Source organism: Danio rerio, chromosome 2 (genome assembly GCF_049306965.1).
Source record: "Danio rerio strain Tuebingen ecotype United States chromosome 2, GRCz12tu, whole genome shotgun sequence".
NCBI lineage: Eukaryota > Metazoa > Chordata > Actinopteri > Cypriniformes > Danionidae > Danio > Danio rerio.
The window spans coordinates 29,982,298-29,993,807 of NC_133177.1; the positions used below are offsets into that span (position 1 = coordinate 29,982,298).

Consider the following 11,510-nt stretch of genomic DNA (forward strand, 5'->3'; position numbering starts at 1 on the left):
GGACTCTGGTGACTCAGCATGACGTTTTAAACTTTGCATTGGGCATTGCATTAAATTTATTTGACAGTTAACCCAAAAATTAACATTTACTTATATTTACTCCCCATCAGTTGGTCTTAAATGGTTATACAAAAAATAAAAAATGAAGAACATTGGATAGCCACTAACATCCACTGAAATTAAACAAATAGCCTACTATGAAAGTCAGTTCTACTAGCTTCAAAATATCTTCGTTTGTGTTTATCAGAAGAAAGAAACTCAAACAGGCTCGTGACAAGTGAAGGTCGAGTAAATGATATATCATATTTAAGTGAACTATATTTAGTCAGGTAGTACTGTGTAAATTTATGCAAACTCTATTAATTAGTTACCGGCCAAATTTACCCAAATGTGTTAAAATAAAATGGACTTTTAGTTACAGCTAAAATGGATTCATAAATATGTTTGTATTCAATGTGAGTTTTTCCCTGACTGTTTATGTGTGCGTGGTAATGAGGCATGTATAGGCCTATATGTGTACATGCAAACATAGTTGAGCACACATGGCTCACACATAAATTGAAAAGACAAAGGGTGAAAGAGACATTTTGGAAGAAGTGATAGGTGTTGAAGTAGTCTAATGTTAAACGTTAAGAGAACAATGTCCACCTGTTCTCCTGTCTTAAATGTTTTTTGTTGGAACGAGGTGGTGGTTGTTTTATCTCCTATGGTTTTGCGTAGTACTTTCAATTTTGTGATGTTTGTTGTAATGATTAGATACTGTTGTAATGATTGTTAGATACTTTACCCAAAGTTGTGGTTCCTTTTTTATTATCCTATTTTAGATATTTCTTCTTAATAAAAAATATAGGTAAGAAAAACTGATAAGCAGCATAAAAATGTAGCCTTTCATGAATCATTCAACTTATGAACCAGTTTGCATTACATTGCTGATCAGAGATCACTCCTACATTTCACACATTGGAAAAGCAGAAGCAGCTTTTGAAGAAATGTTGCAGGAACTATTAAATCATAGTTGAAAGGGTGACAACTCTTTTTTTAATATTTATGAAAAAACTATATTTTTTGTAACATTTCTAACAGATATTCTATATCATGTTGTATTGTTTTTCACTGAATAGATAAAAGGTAGACATAAAATATGCTAGAATATTGCTAACCATGCAGTTTTTTATGAGTTTTATAAAAATGGGGTTTATGCTGAATAGCTGATTTGAGATCACTCCTCATGTTCAGTGCATTTAAGCAAATGAGAAGCATGTTATGAACATGTTGAAATGACTGATAAATCCTTCTTGTTGATAGCGAGATGTATTCTGGAATTCTGTTTATTCAGTTTTAAGCAGTAGGCCTACTCTCTAATGTTAACACGAAGACTTTATTTGTTACAAGAATTCTAACAGAAGTTTTAGATTTGATCACATTGAGATAGTTGTCGTGAGGCTTTTTCGCCAATAGTTTATGTTAACATGTCAAAGAACACTTGAACATGTTTCTTAAAAGAGTCCTGTTATTAAATGAAAACAACCACCAAGTCAACCCTAAAAATGCAGAATAGCTCTAAACTGATAGATATTAGAGATGGACTATTCATAATATTGAATGTCTCAGATTTTTATTTAATGTCACAAAATTGTGAATACTTTCATAATCACAAGTGTGTCAATTCAGACAGATTACAGAAAAGCTTATTTTAGCAATCACCGATCACTAAACTTTAGTAATCACCATTCACTATCAGTCTGACAGTTTAAACAGTGAACATAAGAATGCCTCTGTAAAAAAAGAAAACAGCTCAAATTTGGGGTAAAATATGGACAAGTCCAATCAACGGTTAACTTCATTTCTAACCAATTTTAGGTGAACTGGTTGTATTTGTTTGTATTTAACTAAAATTTGGTTTACAACATTTCAGAGTGTAGTAACATAAAAATAATTTCACAACAAATGTACAGAAAACAAAAACAGTAGATATAAGTCATATAGAAGTTTATATTTGCTGAAGTGTAAATGGCTGTGCTGTTGGCATTCACCGCGTGCCTTAATTGAAATACAATAAATCAAGGTCCACTGTGAACACGTACAGCGAGAGCCTAAAATGCAAACAGAAATTCTTCTGTGTGATGAATATCTAAACACCAATTGAAAAAAAATCTACACACATTAAGACTTGAATCTCTCTCTCGAAGCAGATTCTGAACAGAAGTGTTTTTTTTTCTTTTTCTTAAAAGATCTATTGGTATATAAATCTCATCCTGGTGAAATAATGCTGAATGTTTCCTTTTCCACTGTGCCTGCTGACACTGGAAGCCTGATGGACAAAGCACAACAGCCGGAGGCAGTGCTTTCAGAATGCCAGCACATCCAAAGGGATCACAAACAGCCTTCCATCCTTCTAGTGTAACCTATAAAAAAAATCAAAATCATAAGAGTTAAACCATGATGGCAACCAGGCCTATTCGACATACAATGCTCAGATAATAACGTCGAACACAAGACAACACTCGCGATGATGCCCTAAATATCTTCCTTATATGTATACTCTTAGAATAAAACCACACATTGATGTAGTAATTCACCCATTATATCATACTGCATAACATTGATAAGGTTATACATTTTTAGTCGACAGGCAGCATCCGTGTTAAATCCCCGCACCATCACTGCAGCATCCCACAAGGGTGGATGAAACTGATATATTATACGCTCGTTTCAGGATTAAGCACTTTTGTGTACATACCTCCACGAAGCCATGCAAACTTGATCGTGTCGCTGCTTAATATTAAAGCGGGCTTTCAAATGAATGACGAGGAGCCAAACGACATATAAATATGGAAACTGCGCCGAGCGCTACATTGTAAAAGGGAGGCGCGTGACGTCACCATGCAGACAGATGTTCAATCGCTGCGTCCTTGAGTTTAGCTATCGGCTATGTTATGTTAGCCACAAAATTAAGTGCCAAACAATTGATTTATCGATTATAGTAACATCTAAAATGGTAGGCGAACAGATGATTTTTCAAAAATAAAATGATAAATTTTAAGATTTAAATAGCTAAAGCGTAGGAAGACAAATAAAGCCATATCAAAGGTGATTACATGTGGTTGATAGTCACATTCAAGTTGGGAACTATATATATATATATATATATATATATATATATATATATATATATATATATATATATATATATATATATATATATATATAGCTATATAATTATGTTCATTTTCCCCCCTAATTTCTGTTTAACGGAGATATTTCTTCAACACATTTCTAAACATAATAGTTTTAATAACTCATCTCTAATAACTGATTTATTTTATCTTTGCTATGATGACAGTAAATAATATTTATCAAGATACTTTTCTAGACACTTATATACAGCTTAAAGTGATATTTCAAGGCTTAACTACGTTAATTATGTTAGGCAATTAGGTAAATTTTTAAATTTTATTTAATGTTTTATTTGATCCATGTTAGGGTTCTGTTTGGTGGCTACTAGGACATGAGTCAATGCTTTTTCATTCAAGAGACTAAATTAAAAACTTTGAACGAGCCCCAAACCTACACAATGCTTTGTTTAATATATGTTGTTGAGTAATAGATATGTATTAAATAAAATATTATTATTATTTTTTTATTGGTTCTGGATTTACCCCAATCAAATATAAAAAAAATATTACAAACTTTATTAAATATATTATTCAGATTCTTTTCTGTTAACTGACATTGTTTAATATTTATTTATTTAAATGTTTCATTTGAATGATTCATTTCTAAGATGCTTTTAATTTTTATTTTCATTCATTCATCCAATTATCTACCCATTTATTTATTTATTTTTGCTCTTTTGTGTATAACAATGTTAAACAAATTTATTTCCAGAATAATAGTAACTTCGTAATGAACTGCAGGATGATAAATTAATTCATCGATCTCCTTTACTTCCTCCTAAACATCTGGAGGACGCACGTAGCTATAGGCTCGTTGGAAATGTGCCATAGAGGCTACTGTGTGTGTTTTTTAAGGCGTGTGTCTCTGTAAGGCTGCAAGTGTGAGAATTTAGTTCAGTGAGCTTTCTTGGTTAATTTTTGACGAAACTTGACCTGTACAAAGGTGAAAAAAGCATAGACGAGTTGTGATTTTCATGTGAGGGGGCTCATTTCCTGCCCCTTTTTACGTAAGACTGGACTGCCGCTCTGAGAACAACATGACACTGGACCGCCCGTCGCAGATATGAAGTCCGAAGAAGTAGACGAGACTGAAGAATTAAACAATTTACCTGTTGATTCCTCCCGGATTGCACCATATTTGTCAGAGTTGAAAGAAAAAGCAGAGGCAGAATTGCGCATTCGAGACTTGGACTTGTCGAAAACTTTTTTGATACGGTTTTTGCAGGCGAGAGACTTTGATGTGGCGCTGGCGCTCAAGGTTTGTAGGATTATTGTTTGACATAAGCGATAACGGAACGCTCATATTAATGTGTAATAAAAAGATGCGCGTGTTGTCTGCAGTGATAGTGACACCTTTGGTGATACGTGATTTGATTAGCAATAACATTTAGCTACTGGCGACAGACCAACTGACACACTTTAGAATAATATGACAAATAAAAAGTTATTTTTCAAGTTAATGGTTTCTGAGATTGGGTTTAGCTTGCTTATTTAAAACCCTCTATATTATGCGTTTCAGTTATTTCATAATTAGCAATCATAGGTCATAAAGATAATATATTTTTTCTCCTATAGTTACAAATTGTTAACTCAGTTTAATGTTGTAAGTTATATAGGTGAACATATATTTGAGCTCAGAGTTGAATTTACTCATAAAAATGATTTAACTGCATGTTTGGAACTGTTTGTTCAACGAAAGTAAAAAAAAAAAGTTTTGAGAAGACTTTGAATTTTGATTTCTTCATTTAAGCGTTTACCATGTAAAAAATAAAAAGTTGAGTTAACTTAAAATTTTAAGTTATTCCATAAAGTATTGCATAAAGTATACTTGACTTAAAACTGACAGTCAACTTAAAAAATAATTAGGCACAACTTCAACCACTGAAGCTTAATAAACTGAAAATTTATTTGCAGCTGGTTGTTAGTCTATTGTATACTATATTTTTTACAGTGTAGATAAGTCTTGCTTGGTGGGGTTTGGGTCCTGTTTTTCGCACATAATATAAATCTCACCATACTGAACAACCTCAAGTCATGTGCGCTTTATAAATGCACCAAACCATTCGCTAGTACTAAAAGTGTCCAAGAGTATGTCCAAAATCTTTACACACAATGACCTAGAGACTGTTTAATCTGCATGTCACTGTTGAGAAGATGGCGGATGTGGCCAAATGGCCTTAAACAATTATTAAATTCACTACAGAATGTTACGTTTACACATCCCTGCACAAATTGCAATGTAAACACATTTTTCACAGCGTACTCACTACTCACTACTCTTAAGTACGTTTTAAAAGGGCTACATTTTACTCATACTTTCAGTCATATTTACAACAAATACTTTTACTCTACTTGCGCTACATTTTTGGGTAAGTAATGGTACTTTTACACGAGTATGATTTTTCAGTACTCTTTTCACCACTGGTTGTCAATTACTAATTTAATGTATACAAGTGGTCGATTTTTCAATCGATGCATACATAATATCAATCACTATGAGCCATGTATCTGTTATTTATGTTCCATAAATTTCATTTTCCTCCTGATATTTTTTCTAAAAATATACAGGACTGTTTATTTCTTACACATTTGATGAGACTGTATCATACATATTCATAGATTTGATTGTTGGTAATTCACAGCTGTTGATTAACTATCATAAATGGAGACAAGAATGTCCAGAAATAACAGCCGATCTGCGTCCCTCATCCGTCATTGGACTTCTCCAAAACAACTACCATGGAGTTTTGAGATCGAGAGATGATGCTGGAAGTCGAGTTTTAATCTATCGGATTGGCAGGTACATACACAAGCAATAATTCAAAACTTTTCTCTGCCCTTAAAATATTGAATATTACCATTTTCCAAACTCTTTTTTTAAGGTAAATGGAACCCCAAAGAGTTCACAGCCTATGAGGTTTTTCGTGTCAGCCTCATTACGTCAGAGCTGATAGTTCAAGAATGGGAGACGCAAAGAAATGGACTCAAAGCGATTTTTGATCTCCAAGATTGGTGTTTTGCTCATGCTCTGCAAATAAATCCTTCTTTGGCAAAAAAGATATCCTCTGTTCTTACGGTAAGTGTCTATTTATACATTTGCCCCTCTGACATACAGTGGCTTATAGAGCTCAAATGTGCTGCAAGAAAACACATGCAAATAGAAAAACACCAGCAAAAATTGGTAAAAGAGCTTAATTTGTTGTGCATGCAGATATCCTGCCCTGCAAAAACTCATTTTGGGATGTATCAAGCCCCCTATTGATTCAAGATTATCTAAGTGTGGCGGGATGAAACGGTTTAAGAACAGAATCCTGACAATTTATGTGTTCAAAGCCCTAGGATGCATCATGGCAGCTCCAATGACCACGCCAATTTGCACTAGATGTTCTTTACTGTGCTATTTGTGTAATTTATAGCTTACTATATCTTTACATGTGAGCAACAATCTGTTGCTTTCACTTTTCACCTCTTGCCTCCATAATTTCTGAAATATTGTATCTAGTTTGTTGGCATCCGTGAGCTACTATATGCAGTAGAGGTGGGATGTCTGTGCATGCAAATTTGGACAACGTGCAAATACAGAAACTCTGTGCAAATAGTGCAGACCAAAAAAAGTCATGAACTTGACTGCTTCCTGTTTAGGTATCAGTGAGGTTTTGAGACAATTTGAGAGGTAGCTTTTATGTTTAACGGTCTCATGGTTTCTTGGACTCAGGTTCACACTTTCGTTGTGGTCTGTGAAATTTGTGGTGTGTGTCTGAAAACAGTTGGTTATCAATGTATAGTTGTTTTGTAGATTGTCTTCCTCTTATAGCTAGCTTTTAAAATTATTATTTTTTAAATAAATCAAAGCATTGAATGAGTTAAAAAAATAAACAAATTAAATATGAAATTTGTTTTGCAGGATTCCTTTCCATTGAAAGTGCGTGGCATCCACTTGATAAACGAGCCAATTTTTTTCCGTCCTGTCTTTGCTATGATCCGACCATTTCTTCCAGACAAAATCAAACAACGGGTTAGTATTATTTAAATATACGTATAAGAAGACAAAGGTGACTATAAATATATATATAAATATATAAATATAATAAATATATATATATATATATATATATATATATATATATATATATATATATATATATTTACACAGTTGAATTATTTGCCCCTCTTTGAATTGTTTTTTCTTTTTAAATATTTTCCAAATGATGTTTAACAGACCAAGGAAATTTTCACAGTATTTCAAATAATATTTTTTCTTCTGGATAAATTATTATTTGTTGTAATTCAGCTAGAATAAAAGCAGTTTTTAATTTAAAAAAATTCAAGGACACATTATAAGCCCCTTTAAGCTATATATTTTTTCGATTGTCTATAATTTTGACCTTAATTAAAACATTTAAAACTGCTTTTATTCTAGCTGAAAAAATATATTTATACACACGCACACATACACACACACACACATACATATATGTATATATATATATATATATATATATATATATATATATATATATATATATATATATATATATATATATATATATATATATTTTTTTTTTTTTTTTTTTGCTGAAACCCTTATGCTTGGTGGTGATTCATAAAATGCAAGTCAACTGCTATCGGCACTTTGCAAGTGAAAAAACATGTAGAGGCTATACAAATCAGTAATCACATGACTAGTGTTCTGGTAGCTGCTGACTTGCATTATATGAACCAACAACACCATGGTTTGAGCAGAAATGTTTCCTTAATGTCTTACTGAGGCAAAAAGATCTACGTTAGATGAATGCTCTGATGTTCAAAGTAAATTGATAGAATTCTATGAAAATTCTCTATTAAACAGTAATGTGTTCATCACATATGCTGACGCCACTAGGACTGCACAATATATCGTTTCAGCATCGATCTCACAATGTGTGTATTCGCAATAATCATATCGCAGCATCTGAAATGTGGAGTTGGGATTATTATAGTTCATCAGCAATGAAGAATGTGCAGTTTTTACTTTTACATTACATTTATTCAATAATAGGGGCAGATAATAGATAGGGACAAAATAGTGAAATGCATGCAGTGGCTCTTCACGTAATGGCGGATTGAACATATTAATGTTGCCATTCTAAGAAATATATTTGCTGGTCATAACAGAAATACATCTTATAAGTTTTTGATGCATTTTCCCTCTTTATTTACAAATATCATAATATATTGTGGATGGCTTTTTCTTGTGATTTATCACTGATATTTTGATCTATCATTATCGTGGGCAAAACATCATGATAATATCATATTGTATTACTGTACTTGGATATCTGACTTCTTATTTTACTTTTATCTTTACTCTATCTTATTTATTTCTTCTTGCAAATTCACTCCTTTACAAGATTATTCCAATCAAACTTAATGATTTTATTACTAATAGAACTATTCAAGTCATCTGCCGAAATTGTATTGATAGAGCAATATAAAATAAAATATTGCAATGTCAGATTTTTCTAATATCGTGCAGCTCTAGATGCTACTAACTGTTGTGTTGTTTGCCCTTATAGATTCATATGCATGGCTGTTCATATGCCCGAAGTCTCTGCAATTACTTTCCAAAGGCAGTACTCCCTCCTGTGTATGGAGGAACTGGACCCAGCGTAGATGAAGTGTGTCAAGAGTGGACCGAGTACATCATGCAGTCTGAAGACTATCTGCACAGGCTCTCTGTTGACTTAGGTGGAGAAGGAGGACATGCTTCTCAGTCATAAAGTGAAGGTGTGAACCATCACCTCATCATTTCAACATATGTTGAACATTTTTTTATTTGGGTTTTTTCATATTGGACATGACTGAATGGTGCAGCTTTTTTAAATTGTCTGTGTGATTAGCTTTTAAGATATTCCAAACTGGAAGAAATAACATTCCTGTTTACTTAGTTTGACTGAGTATATATATTTGGATAATAATGTGATGTATTGAAGCACTTGATTTGCTTCTGAAGATGTGATCTAGCATCAGATATCAAATATCAGATGTTTGTTACCTTTAGTATAAGGTTTCCACAGTCACTTGTAAATAGCAAAAGAACAATGTAATAATATTGTACATGACTGAAATAATAAGTGCCTTCTGATCTGTGATGGTGTTTATTGGCATATTTTTATCAAACTGGACATAACTCAGGATGTTACAGGAGTTAATCAAGGATTAACTGTTTGTTACACCTCAGCTGTTAAAAATCAATGGATCTGTATTGTAACAATAAATTGCAGCTATTGGTAACCTTTGTTGTCTTTTCAGTCTACCAAGTGGGATTGTAAAGTGGCACTTTGCTCTATTGCCTTCTGCTCCGATTCTTAAACAAACAGACCAATGACCTTACTGGAGCTCTTCATGTTTACATGGTTTCTATAAATGTGACTTTCTGAAACCCTGTTTATAATGCTGTTTGTTCAATTTGTTGCACCCTTATGTCAAAATATGTTTCACATGGCAGAAAAACTACTAAATAATCTACGCTAACATAATTGAATATAATCGTGTTGACTCGGTGTTATACTGTGAATAATTATCTCCTTTGTATTATACTTTATCACAATGATACAAATATATTCGCAGACACATTATTTCACAATGTGCTAAACTTAATTAAAGCTGAAACTGGACACTTTCAGAGAACATTGTGTGATATTTGTCCCTGCTCATTTCGCAATCTAGCTTCTTCAGCATGCCAAGAACAAGTGGGTGGCTTTGAACTACATTCCTGTCATTATTATGTGGTATATTATTTACCATTAACATTTAAAAAAAATCAATAAGAAATTCTTCAAAACCATGGCATAGTAGTCTAATGGTTAGAGACATAAAAAACACTGAATATTCAGTCTCCATTAGCAACTAAGATAATATTACCTTCGTATAACCATGGTGTTATTGCATAAGGGCCGTAATCCCATGTTGCTCATTTGGGACTATCTGTGCAAAAAGTTGTTTACAACTGGGAGGAAAGCTTATTATGTTATTCTTGATTTTTGCATGTGTAGTAGTTTTAATGTTGATGGGAAAAAAACAATTATTTGCATTTCATTATTGCATTAACTTTACACAATTTCCACCAAATCACACTTGAACCAATGACAACACATTATGCCCTATTTATGTCCTGTACTGTATGTACATTGAGGTATATTTTTAGAAAGCGATGTATGCCCTCTGCTGGTGAAAATACACAATACTATAATTTTGTACAACATATCCCACAATCAAATTGAAATATCTAAACAGTTAATGCGAAACCCTTACAATAGACACCCTGAAGATTTACACAGCACTCTACCTACTTGGTTATACATGCTTCAGTAAATCAAGTTTCTGAATGTACTTAAATTACATTTTATTAATAAAATGTATACATTTTCAGTGTTTTTGAGAATATTTATTGACTATTTTAGGGGTTACTGTAGGTAAACTTTACAAATTATGTGTCTAAGCTTTCTTTTTTTAAGCTACATGCAGATATAGTTAAAGACAGAATTATTAGCCCCCCCCTGTTTATTTTTCCCTCAATTTCTGTTTAACAGAGAGAAGATTGTTTTTAACACATTTCTAAACATAATAGTTTAAATAACTCATTTCTAATAACTGATTTATTTTATCTTTGCCATGATGACAGTAAATAATATTTATTATTTTTTTCAAGACACTTCAATACAGCTTAAGGTGACATTTAAAGGCTTAACTAGGTTAATTTGGTTAACTAGACAGGTTAGGGTAATTAGGCAAGTTATTGTATAATAATGGTTTGTTCTATAGACTATCAGAAAAAAAGCCTAAAAGGCCTAATAATTTTGACCTTAAACGGATGTAAAAAAAATTTAAAACTGCTTTTATTCTAGCCGAAATAAAACAAATAAGACTTTCACCAGAAGAAACAATATTATCAGACATACTGTGAAAATTCCATTGCTCTGTTAAACATAATTTGGGAAATATAAAAAAAAGAAAAAAAATTAAAAGGGGGGCAAATAATTCTGACTTAAATTGTAAACAGCTATTTTTCAAGACATGTGTTTTGTGGATACTCAAAATGTCTATTGGTGCTCTAGAACCGCCAGTTGAATATTTTTCCTAGCATTGATTAGAGTGATTATGCATTTACAATGGTATGAACTGTTATAGGCCAATGTATATATTATACATTTTTATTATTTAACATTTAAGATATAGATCAGAGAAAGCTATTTGGGGGTGACACCTCCCCATCCTCCCTATATATATATATATATATATATATATATATATATATATATATATATATATATATATATATATATATATATATAT

At 32.2% G+C, this 11,510-nt stretch overlaps 1 protein-coding gene, 1 long non-coding RNA gene and 1 other non-coding gene across 3 annotated transcripts; 1 reads left to right on the forward strand and 2 right to left on the reverse strand.

Annotated features, from left to right (window-relative positions):
* Positions 1–1,598: 1,598 nt before the first annotated feature.
* LOC137487470 (uncharacterized) lies at positions 1,599–2,891 on the reverse strand. Its single transcript, XR_011006067.2, has 2 exons — positions 2,741–2,891; positions 1,599–2,405 (listed from the first exon to the last, which is right to left on the reverse strand). It is a non-coding gene; the product is annotated as an uncharacterized lncRNA (long non-coding RNA).
* Positions 2,013–2,094, reverse strand: mir124-1 (microRNA 124-1). The gene has a single exon (NR_030059.1). It is a non-coding gene; the product is annotated as a microRNA 124-1 (primary transcript).
* Positions 2,892–4,165: 1,274 nt separating the features above from the next.
* Positions 4,166–9,840, forward strand: ttpa (tocopherol (alpha) transfer protein). The gene is made up of 5 exons (NM_199731.2): positions 4,166–4,434; positions 5,819–5,972; positions 6,059–6,252; positions 7,081–7,191; positions 8,732–9,840. The coding sequence occupies exons 1-5, from the start codon at positions 4,240–4,242 to the stop codon at positions 8,933–8,935; spliced, it is 858 nt and encodes a 285-aa protein (NP_956025.2). The 5' UTR covers positions 4,166–4,239; the 3' UTR covers positions 8,936–9,840.
* The last annotated feature ends 1,670 nt before the right edge of the window (positions 9,841–11,510 follow it).